Consider the following 20,791-nt stretch of genomic DNA (forward strand, 5'->3'; position numbering starts at 1 on the left):
AAATTTTTTTATTATAAAAGTGTTATTTTCATTGAATTTAATTTCTATGCACGAAAAGCTGCATAATAGAAATTTTTTTATAAAAGTGTTCATTGAATTTAATTTCTATGCATGGAAAGATGTATAATAGAAATTTTTTATAAAAGTGTTATTTTCATTGAAATTAATTTCTATGCATAAAAAGATGCATAAAGAAATTCTTTTTATTTTAAAAGTGTTATTCCTATTAAATTGATTTTATGCATAAAGATCAAAATTAGATTCTCTTTAATTCTACGTTTAATTTCCATGAATATTTGATAAATGAATAAGTAAATACTTTGAGAGGAAAAATTCTATCGTTTCATATTCACTCGGTTTATAAAGAGAAAATTCAGAAAATCTATCGAAGTCGAAATATTCAGATAAATGATTCATTTATTCCTCATCGAAATTCATGATTAACTTAGAAATCAGTTAAGTGAATATTCAATGAATGAAATTCAGTAAAATAGTAATTGAAATATCACCCCTACTTTTTGAGCAAGATAGTTCACGAAGAAAAAGAGATGTGAGGTAAATAGATGTGATGAGATGTGTGATGTGAATCAGATAGATGTGAATAAAGGAATAAATAGATGTGATGTGAATAGAGGTGATGAGATGTGAGGTAAATAGATGTGATGAGATGTGTGATGTGAATCAGATAGATGTGTGAATGAAGGGATGGATAGATGTGATGTGAATAGACGTGATGAGATGTGAGGTAAATAGATGTGTGATGTGAATCAGATAGATGTGAATGAAGGGATGGATAGATGTGATGTGAATAGAGGTGATGAGATGTGAGGTGAATAGATGTGATGAGATGTGTGATGTGAATCAAATAGATGTGCATGAATGGATGGATAGATGGATGTGAATGTATGTAAAAGAATGTGATGTGATATTACATGAATATATGTGGATGTGAAGTGATAGATATGAATGTATGAATAGATGTGGGTAGTCGTAGAGGTGAACGATTGGATGGATAAGTATGAATGAGATATGATGTGGACAGAAGTGATGTGATATAATGTGGATAGAATGTATGTGATGGGATGGTTATGAGAATGTATATGGTGGTATGAATGAACGAATGTGATGGATATGAATGAATGAGATGTGAAGGGTGTAAATGGATGTGATGTAAATGAATGTGATGGATGAGAATTGATGTGGTGTCATGTGAATTGTGATGTGAATGATTATGATGTGATGAGAAAGGGAATGCTGATGAAATAAATGAGGATTGATGTGGAACAATGTGGAAAGACGAGAGTTCGCTAAAGAAACTGTATTTATGACCTGTTTTTTAACTGACTATTTTATGTCAAGAATGCTGGGGAAGCATTTTGACCGTCTTCTGAATGAGGTCGTGGAGACCTAATCTAATAAAGTTGCAACAGCTGACTGAGAGTCAATGGAGGACGTCTCGCGTAGCAAGGTCTCGGTCGAGGTCTTGATTGGCCTCTATTTGATTAAAATGGTGAGCTTCCGGTACGGTGGATGAGGAACCAAGGAAGCGGCCTATGAGGGAAGCGCTAGGTCACCTGCGAAGGATCCTAGAGGGCAGTGCTCTGGGTCACCAAAAATACCCACACGTGCATCGTGGAAGATATTGGAGCAAGGAGTAAGAGTTGTTTTTTGAATTCGGGCATGGATCTGGTTGATTGACCTTGTTGGTCCTCAACGGATGAGTCCATGGTTCTTTTATATAGATCTGTTGGTTGATCTTGCTGATCTTCAATGGAGATTCTATTTTGATATGTGAATAGATTGCCAAGTACTATGAGCTAGGAACCATCAAAAAGGCCCCTGAGTGGACAGGTGGTGAGCGTTCTGGTTACCAATGATGCCATAGGTACACTGAAGAAGGAATGCTTGTTTTGGAAAGTAGGATTCAATCGGAGATTTTGGAGGATTATGAGCAGTGACACTATGATTTTAATTAAATGATTGTTTTAAAGACAACCAAATCTGTGAAAAAGGCAATTTCATATTGGGTGTATAAGTGGTGTGACTAGTTTTAGGTTTGCATGTATATCCGGCTAGGGGGGCTAGGAACTCTTTTCCCTGGTACTCGAGACAAAACCTAACCAAATTTCTAATTGGATCCCATCACTAAAGTGTTTGGGCAGTTGGCTAACCCATGGGACTGGATGGGGCTAGGCTGGACTGATGGATCCCTAAATTGAGACTCAATTCTGTTATGGTACGATAGATGAAGTAAATCCCGGACAAAAATTGTTCTATGGAAAAGAACCAACGGCTGTGTCTCTCAATGAGGAAAAAACCGTTGGTCTCTATGATCCAAGTGCAATCTTTTCCCTGACTTGACTATGGGACTTACAGGTTCGGTCAAATCAATTCAGTAAGTTAAGACTTTTGACTACGTTAGAGAAAAATTATCCTAGAGGAATCGCCCGTGCTTTCCGAGCAAGGGAAGTTTCTCTGGGTTGGGGGTTTTGGAAGAACCGATGGATTAGTCTCTTGTCCGAATATCCGTGTGGGCAAGGCCCCAAGTGAGGGACCCTGCCCCGCACAAGAAGTGCTACTTCTGCTGCTAGCATCCTTGAATTTGTTGCGCAATGTGGGGACAGGGATCTTTCAGCTGGTATCAAAGCAAATTGGCTAAAGAGGATCAACTGAGAAGCCAAAAATGTCAAAAATTGATGAAGTAGCAGTAAAAGGTTTTGGAAGAACCGATGGATTAGTCTCTTGTCTAAATATCCGTGGGCAAGGCCCTGAGTGAGGGACCCTGCCCCGCGCAAGAAGTGCTACTTCTGCTGCTAGCACCCTTGAATTTGTTGCGCAGTGGGGACAGGGATCTTTCAGCTGGTATCAAAGCAAAGTGGCTAAAGAGGATCAACTAAGAAGCCAAAAATGTCAAAAATCGATGAAGTAGCAATAAAAGGTTGAAATTGTGTGATAAAATTCATACAAATTGTTATTCAGACTGAAATTCATAAATTGGTGATTGGGTCTTCAGATGGAAGTATCGCAATTATATGGAATCCCTGACTTGCTTGAGGCGTAGACATGATGGTATTTACCTTAAAATTCCAAGGACTGTGACTACCCGTATATACTGAGGGTATAACTACAACTCTTTATTGGGCAGTATATACGAGTAAAATCTAGGGCCTTGAAATTATAAGCATATATGCTATCCAGATGATGAATTCGAATGTGGTTGATATGATTTTAAAATTCTGGTTGAGAAGAACTGATGAGTTGATTTGGATTCTGATTGAAAAATAATGATTCCTAAATTTTGGTTGAAAAGCGATAAGCTGAGCAAAAACCACAATGAGGATGAATGGGATGAGTCCCTGTGATGATGTTCGTAATTGGAATGACGATAATGACTTCAGCAAATCACTATGAGATTAGTGGATTGTGCTGACAAATTGCTACTGTTAACACTTGACCCAGTGGATCAAGTTAAGGGATGACAAATTAAAAATTTGTATAATTGAAATTCCCATGGAGGACTGTTCAGATGGAAATTTCGGTCTAATGTACCATTATTGTGTTAAAAATATGAATGAGATGTTCTGAATGAATTGTTATCTGATAATGAGTTCTATATGAATATCTTTATCCCATGATTCTGTGAGGAAGTGACCAATCTAAAGAACCCTAGAATCAGTTGAATCTAAAATCGGAATTGAATCATAAATAAAGGGACTTAACAAGAATTTTTGTATTGATAGGAGCATGGATCGAGGTCGTCGTGGTAGAAATGATAACCCCCAACTTGATGAGGAATAAAGGGACTTAACAACAATTTTCGTTATTAATAGGAGCATGGATCGAGGTCGTCGTGGTAGAAATGATAACCCCCAACTCGATGATGAGGAAGAGCTCGACTTGGATGTTCGTAAAACTCTTCATAGATCGCAGCCTGGACCTTTCAAGGGTGAAGGGGAAAACTTGGGTGAAGCTATGGAAAAGTAGATCGAAGCAATGGAAGAGTACTTCGATGTCACCGGGTATAATGAGAAGAGCAAAATGGTTCTTGTGCAAGACTGAAGATAGTAGAAACAGCCATAGTGGCATGGAGAAACCACCGCGAGACAAACCATCTGGATCGGAATATTTATCTAAAAATTTATTTTTAAAATTAAATGAATTATCCCATAATTCCAATATGATAGGAAATTCTCTTTTTCCCATCCAATCATGGGATTCCAAATGTAATGGGAATTCCTCTTTTAACATTTAATTATTTCTCATAGATAAATAAATTTATCTAAAAATTCATTAATTATGCATAAACCTAAAAATCAATATTTCTATGATTACAATGAGAATCAATCAGTTTATCTAGGATGATAATTCCTAGAATATGGTAGGAAGTCCTCTTTTCATACTTTGAATGAAAATGTTTTATATGTAATTTTTATAGAAATTTTGCCATAGCTCCGCTACTATTACTGATAAATCTCAATTTATTCTAAAAGAATGAACTTTAACATTATGGATATGATTAGAATGATCCCTAATTGGATCCTTAATCCATTAAGCATTGAATCATAAATTTTCATGAAATAACTAACTTAAAAGCATAAAAAAAGCCATTAATTTGGTCTCCAATTAAACAAGCATAGAATTTATTCTTGGATTAGGAAAAAGCTTCATGAGAAGCTTCATTTGGATTGAGAATAGGTCATGGGAATGACCATTCTTTGAGTGAGAGAGAAATTATATAAAAACCATTAAAATTAAGCATAAATAAAAATTTATGTATTTCCTTACTACCATTCATCAATTAACTTCAATAGCATTAAAAAGCCATTCCAATTAAGCTTCTCAAGCTTGAGAGGGGTTGAGAAGAGAGAAATATTGAGAAATTATGAAAAAAGATCAAAATTCACCCTTTACCTTATAAATTGCTTGATTCTTTGATCACGGTAGAGGCCCCCAACCAATCAATTGGTTTGGTATGTTGATGGAGCCACCAATGGAGATTGAAGAAAGAGGGAAGCTCCAATTTCTTCAATTTGGAGAGAATTTTAGAGAATAGTAAAAATTATCATTATTTCAGCATAATACTGACATAGTATAGTTCTCATATTTTTTTACAAAGGGCTAAGGATCTATTTATAGGTGAGGGAGGCCTCTAACCAAGTCCAACTAATTTCTAAAATTTTCCAGGTTCAGTTTGGTTGAATTTGGACAAGATTTGGACCTAGTTTGGTTTCCTTTTGATTTGGTTTGATCCAAGAGAGAGGAGAGATAAAAATATCACATTATTTTTTAGTTTAAAACTCATTCAAGCATGTGAAGTAGGCGCCTCCTTGAAGGGACTCCCCTTCCTTACACATGTGTCAAAATGGAATCATTATACCCAAAATATCTCATTTTTTAGTAACACTCATAGTTTTTTACTAATAAACCTTGTACATAGTCAACTCTTCATCTTATGTGGGCATTTACTCATTTTTGGGTATTTTCTTTTACAAATTGGATTTATCTCCTCCCCACACATAGATTGATCTTATTGGCCCATAGAAACCTTAATTGGACCATAATCCAAAAATTTCTGAAAATCTAGACCCTTAGGCTAAGGTCCTTTATACCTATTTCCAATTAATTCCAATTGCACATTGGAAAGTTCTTTTTGAATTTTTGTTTCAGGGAAACCCATTTTAGACACTAGGAGGATTTTTATATCCAAAAATATCTCAATTTTGGACTACCTCCCTCTAGATATTTTCTCTCTCTAGGTCAAAACAGGGTAAAACAAAATATTTCTTTTATTTCAAAGAGGAGAATAATTATAAGATCAAAAAGGGAGGTTCTTACTCCTGTATATACCTCAAAAGCTGGGAGGAAGGAATCTTACAGTTTCTGCCTGTTTTGGTCTAGAGAGAGAAAATATTCTAGAGAGAGATAACTCAATTTTTAGATATCTTTGGATGAAAAAATATCCTTTCTTATTAAAATAAATTCCCCTGAAACAAAAGTTTAAAAAGAATTTCCTAAGGTGCATTAGAAATAAATTATAATCTGCTCAAAAGACCTTAACCTAAGGGTCCAGATTTTTTAAAAATTTTGGATTAAGGTTCTGAGGGACCAATAAGATTAATCCAAATGTAGGGAGGAGGAGACAAATTGAAGAAATAAAGAAAAATCCCCCAAAAATGAGTAAATACTCACATAAGATGAAAAGTGACTAAGGACCAAAGGAAACATTAAAAAAATGAATTTTTGACACCTCAGAGTGGGGATTCCCCCTCATGAAGGAGGCACCTTTTTTCTCATCATTGCTTCCCCTTTTGAATCAATAAAATGAGATATTTCATCTCTCCTCTCTCCTATTTCAAGTCTAGTTCCAAAAAGTAAGCTGAACTGACCCAAAAATGGTCAAAATTTTACCAAACTGATCTAGAATCAGTTTGCTTGGTTTGAGGCTCACTTTTTTCTATAAATAGAAGCCTCCCCCTTTTGTAAAGGCTTAATAGTGTTTATGCACTATTACTCTACTCCTCCCCAGAGTCAAATACATTGAATTCACTTGATAATTCAATTGTTTTTTACTAAATCCTCTCCAAAAGATTTGGTGGCCACTCTTAATCCAAACAAGAGTAGAACCCTCAATCCCTCAAGCCAAAGGAAAGCTCACAAAACTCCATGTAAGCTAAAAACTCTACTTTTTAGTTTCTAATCTATGGTTTTCTGATTTCTTTGCTTTTTTAGTGAATCTTGATGATATGCCTTGATGAAAAGGCTACCCCCTTCTCTTCCTTACTTATTTTATCGTAAGGTCATGTTTCTTTTCCAAGTAAAGAAAACTTTTAAATGGCTTCTAAACAAACAACCCTACTTGGTTTGCTTGGTTTTAGTAAACAAGTTATTATTGATAAAGAAAAGGAAAAGGAAAAATAAAAATCTTTAGTAAGAAACAACATTGCCATTGAAGAAACCAAAGAAGTAGGAAATGAAGAGATAGGAATTGATGAAGCTAATTGTAGAAAAAAGCTAGATTATTGTGAAATGAAAAGTGAAAAGTTGAATTTCATTGACTTAAGTTCGACAAGGAAAACACACGCATCTTTTGTAATATTTGCAAAGAGGATAAGGGTTGTAAAACTGAATTTGCAATTAATGGAGCAATCAATATTCAACATAGTGCATTGGTTACACATGCTATATCAAGGAAGCACCAACAACTAGCATGGACACATCATATTGAAAAAAAGAGTCTTAAGGTGGGACTTATTTCGTGTGGCTTATATTTTTGCCAAAAATGATCTTGCTTATGCTAAATTTGTTCCTACTTTAGAGTTGTTGAGAGAATGGAAAACTCCTAATGTTCCTGAACAAATGTATAATAATGATAAATCATGTATAATAATGTATAATAATGATGTGGCACTTTTGTTCATTATATAGTTAAGTCACTCGAAACAACTTGTATTACATATATGTAAAACAATCACCTTGTTTTTGTGTGATGATTGATGAATCAACTGACATTACAATTGAAGAGCAATTGATAGTGTATGTTACTTACATCAATAACCACCAACCAAAAGTATCATATTGAGACTTATTAGTACATGATCGTACTTCTTATGTACTATTTGACTCATTAAGAAACTTGATAAGGAAGCATGGGTTAGATGAAAGAAAACTAATAAGTTTTGGTTCTGATGGTGCTTCAATCATGATTGGTAAGAAAGGAGAGGATAGCAAAAAGACTTAAAGATATATCACCATTTACGACTTCTATTCATTGCATTATTGCACCACACTAAACTTTGTGCTAGTAACAACATTGAAAAGTTTCAATATGCCAAGTATATTAACTCCATTCTAAATGAAATAACCAAACTTTTCAAAAAGAGTGTTGTGCTTATGGAGAAGTTCACAGCTTTAGAAGAAGAATTTGATTTGCCAACTTTGAAGTTAGAAATAATACATTCAATAAGATGGTTAAATATACACAAAGTTATCAACAAATTTTGTGAGTTACTTGAACCTATACTTGAATATTTTTAATTAAAAAATGTATCATTGTTTGGAAAAGTCTCATCTTTTGAGTTTGTGTATGCTATTCATTTCTTAGGAGACTTGCTTTCACACTTAACTATTCTTAACAAAATATTTTAGAAGACACATGCTAATGTTACTGCTATCCCAAGAATAATAGATGCACAAATATATGCTATGGAAATGAAATTTATGATGGAACTTACATTGGATATAAATGCAAGTAGGTTAGATAGTTTAGGATATCCTATTACTCCAAACTATGGACCATCTAAAGGGTTGCTTCATGCATTGAGAATCTCTATTATGAACTTTAGAAGCATTGAGCTTCAACGTAATCAAGATGGATCAGATCTTGATCATGTGATAACTTTTCAAAAGTCATTCACATCTCATGTTATAAAAAACATGAAGAAAAGATTTAGTGATCAGTCAATATTGAATTGTTTGAAAATATTATCCCCGCCATGTTATTGAAAATTTTTCGAGGTAATGAACTAGAACAACTTATAAAGTTATATGGATAAAGTTAAAAAGGACATACCATAGAAGGATTTATAAATCCTCCCTTTAAGTGAGAAGAGAGTATCAACCCTTCAAAATTCTAACTATATCACTGATTGGAAAGGATGGAATCCCAAGGACACATGGGCTTATATTAGCAACAATGAACTATGAGAGAAATATGAAACTTTACTTAAACCAACACAAATAGCTTTATTGCAATATTGTAGTACTGTTATTTGTGAACGTGGATTTAGTATCCAAAATATCATAAAGTCCAAATTAAGAAATTCTCTCACCACTAAAAGTACCTCTACTTTGATGAGAGTTTCAATCGAAGGTCCCCCATTAGCAAAGCTCAACTTTGATGAAGCAATTACACTTTGGCAGGGTGATTTAAAGACTACAAGACCTATCTACGACTTTGAAGAGCATAAGCGAAGGGTAAAGTATATGAAGTTTTCTACTCTTCTTATGCTAAATTTATAAGTGTAATTTCTACATTTCACTTGATGATTGTTATGAATGTTAGGTATACAATGTGTAATGAGAATCAAGGATCACAAAGATGATGCAAGAAGTTCAATTTCATGAAATTAAAAAAGATGGTAACTATTATGAAAAAAGCAAATTCTTCTTCTAATATCATGCAAGGAGTTTCATTTTCATGGCAAAATTGATGATGGTGTCTATTATGAACAAAGCAAATTTCTCTTCCATTGTAAAACCATCAAGTTGCTCTTAATGAGAAATGATTGTCTTTTCCCCTCCAATTTGCTCCTTGATTGAAGCTTTATAATTTAATTTTTTAGATATTTTGTGAACACTTTTAAGAAGTAATTTGAAGGTTTTTCAAATGTAAAAATGGTTGCAAAGCCCTTTGCATACCCTTTCACATTCATAGGAAAAAATCATTTTACCGCTATATTAGTGACAAAATCTTCACTTAAAAATCAAAGGTTTATCAAATGTTCTTAAAAAAACATTTCTATAGAGCACTTCTAGTACCCACACACAAACAACAAGTTTCTCAAATGTTCTTTAAAAAAACATTTCTTTCGAGCACTAGTATATACACACAAACACATACACACACTATCACATGTACACATGCATAGACGCCATGAACGCAATCACACACTCAAAGGCACACGCACTTATACAACAAAAAAAACTTTATACTATACCATGTAGCTAGACTTTATAGTTAAGTATATTTTATATAACTACATATATATTTAAATATAATACATACCATTTCGGATTATTGATTATAAATCTCACATATATATATATAAAAAGAGATACAGCTGTGGGCGCCAAGGACAACGTAGAATCCAGATACACCAACTGGGCGCCCTCTAGATGTGAACGCCCTCTAGATGGGAGCAGGCAATACAATGCTCTATGGAGACGCATTTTGGCTGGAATCGGAGCTCCTCCTTCAGGTTGGCGCAGGCGTCTGAAGGCCGGCAATGGGGGCGGGATCCATAAAAGCAACAAAAGGGAAAATGGGTATATTACTAGCAACCCTGCCAAGCAGATCCAAGATGGGTAGCTCTACCCTCGACTCAGTTACGGATGTGCAAGTATGTTGGGAGTATTGATCCTCAAGCTGGCTGCGGTTAATCTTGTTTATCAACTGCTAATCTTGGTGGTACTGCAATGGATTTAAGGTTTTTCTTTAAACAATATTCTGGGCGGTCTTGTATCTGTTGTGTTTTTTGAGAACATTCTCATGTATTTAGGCCTACTATGTGCCAAGGTGGACCATGTATTGAGAAGGTCTACTTGGTGGCATCAAGGTCCTTGGAAGGATCATTTTGTTTGTGTTGGAAACTTGCAAGGTGCTAATTAAGAAGGGGTCACCCTCTTCAAGATCGAGGACTGTTGGCAAGGGTGCTATTTAATTTAAAAAACAAATTTCCCCCAAAAAAAAAATCCATCGATTCTTCAACTCTACCACAAGGTGAAAGAAAGGGCATGCACGTGCAGGAGCAAGTAGTTGGGCAAAAACATTAATGTCAGCACCATCCCACTCGGAGCTGCAGGGGTAGCAAGGGTCTAAAGGACATAGCTGTCCTACAAGGGGTGTTGTAGGAGAAGAAAGGGTATACTTTTTCAAGGCAGACACATAACTAGATAAATCTAGGAACATGCCCAAATTCACCTTCACCTTATAAAAAATGAACCTCTTTTGTCACAAGATTGCGCCCTCTGTTAGAAGTCATCTCCTGTCTTAATCAGACACCAGGGCTTCTGTTGTGGGTGTGCCCGCCTTGTATAGGTGATTTATCATTTTTTCTCACTTGTATTTTTTTTCCCATTTTTCCATGGTGCGGATGGATGCCACATGTTGGCAAGAGCCCCTGGTGCTGGCCGACTGCACCTCATATGCTCTTGGTGGCTGGCTGACTGCCTATGATGCAATCGTGGAGGTTTTGATGCTGGCCGACCTGTTTTGTACAGTCGTGGAGATATTTTCTGCTAGCCGACTTGCTTTATGCAGTCGTGGAGAGCCCTCAAGCGTTGGCCGACTACATCCATGGGACATATAAATAGGCCCCATGTTCCTCACCGTTTTCTCATTCAATTTTATACGAGATCGTGTATAGAGAAGAGTTTACACGCCTATCTCTCCGTGTTTCTTGTGCTGTCTATTTTCTGCACTCTACTTGCTCTTGTGGACCCAAGTTTGGTTATCATTTCCGCTGTGTATTTTGACATGGTATCAGAGCCCTAGGCTCTTGATAGATCTTGGGAGTTTTCTGAGCAAGAGAGGGATAGTTAAGTTGCTAATTAGTGGACTGTTTTGGACTATTCGGAAAGAGAAATTGCAAGAGTAAGGCGGGCTAAGGTGCTGGACAACCACTTGCAAGTTTAGAGTTTTTTTTTCCCACCCACCCAACCTTTTTCAGTTTAATCCCCGTGATGGCAGATTTGTTAGAGATGGCTGAGAAGCACATCAAGATCCCGACTCTCCCCACGTTCCCTGTGGACCGTCAGTTGGACGGAAACAATTACGACATCTGGAAGGTTATGATGGAGTCTGTACTAGTCATATGACCTTCTTGATTTCATCGTCATCGGGATTCCACGACCGAGAGCAAAGGAAGGGGAGGTACTGTCGATGAAGAAGGACCGGGAGGCACAAGCACAGGTGTGGGATCGTGTCAACGCCAAGATCCGATCATTTATTTTCCTCAACTGCACACCACAAGTGATCAATCATGTAAAGCACATGACGCTGGCTAGAGGCATATGGTAGCACTTGGCTTCTCTTTCTAACAAGGTATCACCCATGAAGAGGATCTCCTTGGACGTGCAAATGCGAGTTATGAACCTTGCAAAGTCCTCCACGATGCAAGAACGCATTAACAAGCTGCAAGCCCTTCAGCAAGAAGTCCTCCAAGTTGGGAAGGAGATATCATCTGAAGACATGGCCATCACTTTGCTGTCCCACTTACCAGCTCAATATTCTGCTTTCTACTCCTTGTTGATTACGAGTGGCAAGCTCAGCACCATTACCTGGGAGGAGCTTGTGCCAATGGTCTTGGACCAAGAGAAACATTCCTCTTGGTCTTGGACCAAGAGGAACATTTCACGAACCCTCCTCACAACGACGGTTCGGAGGCCTTAACTGGCCAACGGTCGAAAGGCCAGAATAACAAGGACAAAGAGAAGGCTTCACCGGAGAAGTCTTCTGAGAAGAAGCCTGACTCAAAACGAGAGAAGCTGAAGGTCGAAAGATCCTACAATGATTGTGACGAGAAAGGCCACTATTGAAGGAAATGTCCTAAGCGGACTAGGAAGAGTGCTGATTCCTCAACCTCAGCTGCAAAGACTCTTGCATTTGTGCACTTAGAGATGATGGACTCCGATGCTTCATCATCTTCAAGCGAGGAGGCAATTGGCTTCACCGCGAAGGATACCAGGGAATGGATTCTTGACAATGGTGCTTCCAGGCATATGACTCCATCCCGTGACTTCTTTTTGGATCTGAAACGACAGTCAAGTCACATCTTCATTGGCGACAACTTCACTATTCCGATACATAGTGAGGGCCTGATGGAGATTATTCTCGACGGCAAGGGAAACAAGCATGCTTCTTGTGTTCTTTATGTCCCTGCTCTGAATTTTCATCTTCTATCAGTGCATGAAGTATGCAAGACTGGCTTTCGAATGGAATTTGAGGAGCATTCAATTGCTCTATGAGACCGTCAGACTAGCCAAGTTGTTTGGAAAAGCGGTGTGGAGAATGGTATCTACAAGCTCTCTGCACTCTCCTCGTTGACAGGTTCTCAAGTCGGAGATTTGTGGCACTTTCATTTTGGCCACTTAAATGTGGATGCACTTCGGCAAGCTTTCCGAGACCAGATGGTGGTTGGCTTGCCAGATGTTGGCAGTAGACAAGGGCGTTGCAGTTCTTGCATACGTGGTAAGCAGCACAAAGAATCCTTTCCAAAGCAGGCTTCTAGGCGAGCTTCGAAACCATTGGAGTTGATTCACACTGACTTGTGTGGACCTCAACAATAGATACCATCTTTGGGAGGATCTCTCTACTTTATGCTGCTTGTTGATGATTGTACCAAATTCACATGGGTCTACTTTCTTTCCCAAAAGAACCAAGCTTTTGCACAGTTCAAGGATTGACACGTGATAGTGGAGAAAGAGTTTGGATTTCAAGTAAAGACTCTCAAGGCTGACAAAGGAGGTAAATTCTCCTCGATTGTATTTCTCAGATTTTGTGCAGATCATGGCGTCAAGAGAGAACTGGCCAATACACGATCGCCTTTGGAGAATGGAGTTATAGAACCCAAGAACAAGACTATGGTGGAGATAGATGGCGAGGACCATGCTGGAGCATCGTGATTTTCCTCGTCCACTTTGGGGAGAGGTTGTGGCAACGACTGTCCATACCCTCAACCGATCTCCGACGACTTCAATACCTCATATGACTCCATTTGAGACATACTTTGGCAAGAAACCTGATGTCTCACACTTCCGTGTTTTTGGGAGTGATGCATATGTACATATTCCGAAGAAACAAAGAGGAAAGCTTGACTCCAAGTCTCGCAAGCTTATATTTGTGGAACATAATTCTCTTTCCAAGGGATACAGATTGTATGATCCAGACAGAAACGAGATTGTTGTCAACCGGAATGTGGTCTTTGACGAGCATGTTCCAATATTCACTATTGAGGAACCACTTCTTCGAGATCCAGAGGAGTCTGATGATGATTCCCAGACCATTATTCCGATTGGTCAACCTCAATCAATACAAGAGGTTAAGCCCGCAACTGGAGTAGAGCCCCCGCAGCCACTAGAGGCTCCACGATCTGTTCGAGTACCTAGGTGGTTGTTGGACACCCTTCAAGAGTCGAGTGTCATGGAGTTACCCTTCGAGTGGACCCCACAGAGGACGACCCTCGAAGATCACATAGAGTTCGAGATAAAGCAATACAACAGAGCTTCTTTAGGTAAACTACGCTTTGATGTCTCGTATTATGCGAGACAAAGAGCCCCTTTCCGTCAAGGAAGCCCTTTCACAAGATACTTGAAGAAAAGCCATGCAAGTGGAACTTGATGCCATCGAGAAGAAGAACACATGGAAGTTGGTACCGAGGTCGTCGAAACGATCAGTCATTGATGTCAAATGGGTCTTTAAGACCAAATATGCGTCTGATGGATCGATGGACAAACACAAAGCCAAACTTGTGACTAAAGGTTATGCTCAACGACCAAGCATCGACTGCAAGGATACATTTGCACCGACATGGATGTCCACGATTCGAACCGTTCTAGCCCTTGCTTCTTCTCAAAGGTGGCCCATGTATCAAATGGAAGTAAAATTTGTGTTCCTTAATGGTGACCTGCAAGAGGAGGTGTATGTTGGACAACCTCCAGTCTTTGTTATTCCAAGATCAAAAAGGATGGTTTACAGGTTACGTAAGGTCTTGTATGGTCTTAAGCAAGCTTCCAAGGCTTGGAATCAAAAGATTGATTCCTTCTTTATTCGGACTGGATTTCAAAGATAGGTTGCAGATCCTGACCTGTATCTCCTTCGAGAACGTGGCATGGTTACGATAATCATCCTTTGTGGATGATCTCATTCTCACCGACGATCATGTGGAACACATTGGTGTGACGAAGGCTACCTTGTCAAAGGAGTTTGAGATAACCCACTTAGGCTTACTCCACTTCTTTTTGGGATTGGAGATCTAACAGACCCAGAGGGGGTTTTTTGTCTCTTATCAACGGTATGTTCATGAGTTGCTTGAGGCCTTTGGGATGGAAAACTACAAGCCTATTACCTCGTTGATGGACCCAAACACAAAGTTAACCGTTACTAAATCTTGTGAGCCAATTAATGCCTCGCAATACCGAAAGTTGGTTGGTTCATTGATTTGGTTGCTGAACACCAAATTGGACTTGAGCTTTTTCGTGAGACTGTTGAGCTTTTTTATGCGGACGCCATTGAAGTCTCATTGGGACACAAGATTGCGGATCTTGCGATATCTACAAAGTACGAAAGATCTAGGACTCTTTTACACAAGAGAGGATGGAGTCAAACTCCGAGGTTAGAGTGACTCAAATTAGGGAGGAGATCTAGACACAAGGAGATCTACTTCAAGATATAGTTTTACCCTTGGCTCAAGGACAGTTTCTTGGAGCAACAAGAGGTAGCTAACTATTGCCCTCTCTTCAACAGAAACAAAGTATCGGGCTGCTTGTGGTGCTGCTTGCAAGGTTGTGTGGTTGCAAAGTCTGCTAGGCGAGATTGGGTTTACACAAAAGGAGCCCACAATCATCCAGTGCGATAAAAGTTGTATAGCTATTGCTCGAAACCCGATCTTCCATGCCCAGACCAAGTACATAAAGATCCAGTATCACTTTTGTACGTGAGAAAATCTTGGCTAGTGACATCTTGCTCCTTTATTGTTCGACGCAAGACAATGCGACAGACCTCTTCACGAAGTCGCTACCTCAGACCACGCTTAAGCGGCACTCAGACTCCCTTGGGTTGATTGCACATTCAAGAGCTGAGAGGAGGTGTTAGAAGTCATCTCACGTCTTAATCAAAGACCAAGGCTTATGTTGTGGGTGTGCCCGCCCTGTATAGGTGATTTATCATTTTTCCTCACACCCCGTATTTTATTCCCCATTTTTCCATGGTGTGGATGGATGCCACATGTTGGCAAGAGCCCTTGGTGCTGGCCGACTGCACCTCATGCGCTCTTGGTGGTTGGCCAACTACCTATGATGCAATCGTGGAGGTTTTGATGCTGGCAGACATGTTTTCTACAATCATGGAGATATTTTCTACTAGCCAACTTGCTTTATGCAATTGTGGAGAGCCCTCAAGCGCTAGTCGACTGCATCCATGGGGCATATAAATAGACCCCATGTTCCTCACCATTTTCTCATTCAGTTTTGTACGGGATCTTGTGTATAGAGAAGAGTTTACACACCTATCTCTCAGTGTTTCTTGTGCTGTCTATTTTCTACACTCTACTTGCTCTTGTAGACCCAAGTTTGGTTATCATTTCCATTGTGTATTTTGACACCCTCCCCTAGGGAATCCTAAGATCAAGGCGAAAAAAATGAAAACCTTATAACTAGGAAAAATATACCCCTTTAGCCCTCCCAGCATTGGCAGGAGGCGAAAAATACACCCCTGTTAGCCCTCCTAGCAGGGGCAGGAGGCTCAACAATTACAGTCAAAAAATACACAGTTAACTGAGCTACTATATACTTGGCGTGTTACAAACCCTGGCCAGATTGTTATAGTGACGGTAACATTTCCACCCCATTACAGAAACTCTTCACGTCACAGTTAACTAACCAAAATTTGAGGCATATCTGCCTAAAACAGCTGGTAAATAAGGATTCCCATCAAAATTGATCGTTAAGGCACCAGTCAATCAGTCGTATAGGAACACAAGCATTCTGTTTAAAGACTAACCAACCACCTACCAACAAAGTGTATGAGGAATTTAAATTCTACAGCTACATAGGTGACCTATTTAACCTCACCCAGGATTCTCTCCAATTTATGAGTCATCAGTGAAGCCAGAGTAAGATTTAATTTCCAAGCATTCAACGGTCTCCTTTGACGTCTGAGAATACCAGTACTACACATGCCAACCATAATTAAATAAAGATCCATGACGCTCCAAAGGCCTTTCCTCAGCTTTGTTTACTGTAGCCACAGCTGAGACTGACCTCAAGTCAAGCTTCTTCCAAACTTCCATGTACCACCATTCATATGGTTACATGTATGTATAAAAGGGAGCATGCACTAAAACCATGTATGTAAGCTTGCTTAACCTACTATACAAAAAAACCCTAAAAGACCGTCACCATGCATGCAGGCCTGCTCCTCGCAACCAGCAACCCTAGCAGGAAGCCTGCTCGGCCCTCCACCAAAAACATTGGGAAGCACAATCAGCTTGCATGAAATAACTTCTGTCCACAACCATCCCCAAAAGCACCATCAGCATGCATACAATGCCTGCTCCCCACAAAAGCACCATGAGAATGCATGCGATTCCGGCTCTCCCAAGTACATCAGAATGCATAAAATTCCTACTGCCTACAATCCACCATAACAGCGCACAGCTAATGCCCTGCGCCCCTCTGGTTTCCTTTGGGCAGTAGGCTCTCCATCAATGGCACAAATAGACCTCAGCGCTTTCTCGATCTGATAGCCCCCGCCAAGTGCTACCTCCCTCTCCAGATGCGAGCAGTAACTCTCGAAAACGCTCACAGTGACATGCAGACGGAAGTTGAGAAGAAAAAGGAAGTCCCACTCCAGTTTGTTCATTTCCTGTGTAGTTATGCCACCAATTTGGGCATAGTAGGCATTGTCGTAGTACCTGGAAGCACAGCAGAAGACGCGTTAGTTCCAAAATAGGCAATCATTTATCTCCCCGCATTGAACGAAAGTGTGGCAAGGAAAGAGAAAAAAAACAGAAAGCCACCAATATGTAAGAACCCTAACCTGCGAACCCTAGCTTGCAAACGCTAGTCTGCGAACCCTTACTTGCAATCCTGACAATTGAAGCCGGAAGCAAGAACCTAACCTGCAAACCCTAGCTTACAGGCATGAACCCCGGCCTTTGAAACTCGGAACCCTAACCTTAGTAGGTAAAGAGGCTGGCGAAGAGTGACATGTACGGTAAGTCCGTGAAGCCTCAAGCCTTAATCTGAGCAAACTCCAGCTCGTGAGTAACTGGCATCTAGCACTAGTTTGCAGCAAGAAACAAGCACGGAGCTGTGAAACCCTAGGAAAACCAGAGCTCGCTATGAATCGGCCTGTGACAACCTCAGCACGTAATTCCGGCACTGGAGAAAGCCTAGCTAGCGAAGCCCTAGCCCAAGCAGCAATGAGTGCTGAGCTCTAGTTGTAATTGAGGCTAATCTGTCAGTCCCTAGATTTCAGCCATTATGTGAACAAAAGAGAGGGTGAGAGCGACGCTTACAAGTCGTCAAGAAACTTCACAGAAACGAGAACGCTCGCAATAAGAATGCGGTGCACATTTAAGGAGGTCATGCGCAGCTCGGGCCGCTGCTGGATGAGGCGATCGATGTAGGCGTAGGCCACCACGAAGCACGAAGGGCTGCATTTGGCGTACTTGAAGATCCTGTCCAGGTACTGCTCCACACTGATGGTTGGGGCGCGCACACCATAGAAGGCCGCCAGTTTCTTGGCAGCGGGATCCGGTGAGGGCGGCGGCAGGCGCTCGTTGCGGGCCACTACGCGCTCCAGTAGCGAGGAGAGGACGGAGATGACAGCCGGACAGCGACGATTCTCCGATGCCGGAGATACAGCAAAATCTGCCAGGGCTTCCGGTGAGTAGAGGTCGGATCGTATGCTGCGCGGCGAGACCTCTTCGGGCATGGCGGAGAGGAAACCCATGACCAAAAGTATGCAGGGTCTTCGGGGAGGGGAAGAGAGAGAGAATTGGTTATGGCAAATATGCCCGCCCAAAGAGAGACAGGCTACAGTCAGCAAGCACAGACAGGGCGCAAAGCTAAGGCAGAGAGAGCTATGGCAAGTTTCTTGCGCGCATATCTAGACAGAGAGAAAGAACAAGCACGCAGAAAAGACACAACTATCACAGAGAGAAGCTCGGCTTTGGCGACATTGCAAGCAAGCATCCAGCAATGGCGGGAAAGGCGCTTAAGCAAAGCAACCTGGTGACGATGACAGATGGCCCAAATTACAGAGAAATGCAGCTATGGCGGACACTCTGGATGTCAAAGCCGACCTCGGCTATGGCAACTCTCAACAAAGCTTTGCCAAAAAAAACTGTGTATATCCGCAGGGTAGGCTACGGGGTCTGTGAGCTCAGAAAAGACTTTCGTGTACAGCCAAGCAGCGGGGGAATCCTATATAAGAAAAGGGTGCAAGAAGGCAACACGGGCGTGTACTGAGGTGGCTACAATGGGAGCACGGACGTGCCCAGCTTGGCGCCAAATTTGGTCAGTGTGGCCATTTTCGGGAGAGTGGTAAAACAAGAATTTAAAATTTCGTAACATTCATGATGAAACAGCCCACTCCGTTGTGGGCCCCTAGGTAGGCACACAAGAACACACAAGTTAGGAGCTCTAGGGGGAGAGGTAAGCTTGACTCGAACTCAAGTCCCCATAGGTGAATTAAGAAACTAGCGGTAAGGTGTTGAAGTCCCATGCATGAGGTGCTGGGTTCAAAACCTACTGGCCGTTGACGGCGGCATGAAAAGCACACGTATACGAGCACAAAAGATCCCCCCAAAAAAAAAATCATCTCAATATTTTGTTTTTAAAAACAATCTCTACCATCCATTAGCCCCTATACCGCACAACTATGATCATTTAGTCACACAAACTCGCCAACATGTTTTAAAACACCGAGTCATGATGTGCCTAGAGAAGCCCAGAGTCATGTTATGGGCATTGTTATCTTCTCATTTGGTTTCATGAAGCATTGTGTGCATGTTGAAGTGCCCTCACCTTTTTGTATTCAAATTTGTTAAAAAGTTGAAATACCCAGAACACAAGAGCCACATCGCTATCTTCTCATTTGGAAGGAAACATCCTCCATGTTGAAGTGCACTACCTTTTTGCTTGGCAAATGTATTTAAACATTAAATCATAATGCCAAGAGTAAAGAAGCCATGTTATGAGTATTATTATCTTCTCGTTTACAAATATCTTTTTGTGAAATATCCAGCATGTTGAAATGCCCACTCTTTTTTTCCGGGCAAATGTGTTGAAATACTACATCATAGTGCCTCGAGTAACAAAGCCATCTTATTTGCAAAGATATTTTTGTGAAATATCTAGCATATTGAAGTGCCTTGGTTTTTTGCTAGGCAGATGTATTAAAATACTAAGTCATAATGGCCATAATAAAGGAGCCATGTTATGAACCTTGTCATCTTCTCATATATGTTTATGAGATAGCAAGCATGTTGAAGTTGACTATTTCATTGGCTTTTTGCCAAGTAAATGTGTTAAAAAAAGATCATGCATGTTAAACAATGAGTCTTAATGCCTAAAGTAAAGGGGTATGTATTTGACATTGTTATTTTTCACTTGTAGAGATCTTTTGTGAGCATGTTAAAGTGCCTTAGCTTTTTGCTAGGCAAATGTGTGGAAATATTGACTCACTTTGCCTAGAGTAAAGGAGGCATGTTCTAGGCATTGTTATCTTCTCATTTGCATGTATCTTTTTCTGAACTATCTAGCATGTTAAAGGCCCCTTACTTTTTGTTAGGCTAATGTGATAAAATCTTGTGTCATATTGCCTAGAGTAAAGGAATCTTATTTCACATTGCCTAAAGTAAAGGAATCATGCTACTATCTTCTAATTTACATAGAACTTTTTATGAAATATCTAGCATGTTGCCAAGTGTCCAGGCTTTTAGCTAGGTTATCTTGCCACAATCAAATCTCTCAAATTCATGTGAATGCTATGTTTACAAATGACCCCATGCCCATCTTATAGGAGAGTGTTTGAACAAGAGAGAACTCCATCCATAGCTTTCAGGCCAGTTGTGGGAATGGCATATCATAGGTAACTTAACGTGTCTAAACAAATGCAATTTTGAGATACAAGAACACTAACAATTTTGGGGTAAAGTTAAACATGTTTCACCATAAAAAAGACTTCATTTGATCAAATATTTGGATGCCATCTTAATAAAATAAGGCTCACATAGACACCACATTTGATGTCTCTTGTGGGTAGGGTTTTCTCTTATTGTTTAGGGAT

The 20,791-nt window shown here is 39.8% G+C and overlaps 1 protein-coding gene across 1 annotated transcript; it reads right to left on the reverse strand.

The window, feature by feature from the left end:
- Positions 1-16,599: 16,599 nt before the first annotated feature.
- On the reverse strand, positions 16,600-18,941 carry LOC147608748 (cyclin-U2-1-like). The gene is made up of 2 exons (XM_086788541.1): positions 18,015-18,941; positions 16,600-17,408 (listed from the first exon to the last, which is right to left on the reverse strand). The coding sequence occupies exons 1-2, from the start codon at positions 18,449-18,451 to the stop codon at positions 17,126-17,128; spliced, it is 720 nt and encodes a 239-aa protein (XP_086644667.1). The 5' UTR covers positions 18,452-18,941; the 3' UTR covers positions 16,600-17,125.
- Between the last annotated feature and the right edge of the window lie 1,850 nt (positions 18,942-20,791).

The sequence above is a fragment of the Cibotium barometz genome, chromosome 52, assembly GCF_041138505.1.
Source record: "Cibotium barometz isolate CiBa-2024 chromosome 52, ASM4113850v1, whole genome shotgun sequence".
NCBI classification, from domain to species: domain Eukaryota; kingdom Viridiplantae; phylum Streptophyta; class Polypodiopsida; order Cyatheales; family Cibotiaceae; genus Cibotium; species Cibotium barometz.

Coding starts and splice junctions, on each gene's coding strand:
- LOC147608748 (XM_086788541.1), bottom strand. CDS start 18,451: ATGGGTTTCCTCTCCGCCATGCCCGAAGAGGTCTCGCCGCGCAGCATA. Junction 17,409..18,014: donor GTGAAGTTTCTTGACGACTT/GTAAGCGTCGCT, acceptor CTGTGCTTCCAG/GTACTACGACAATGCCTACT.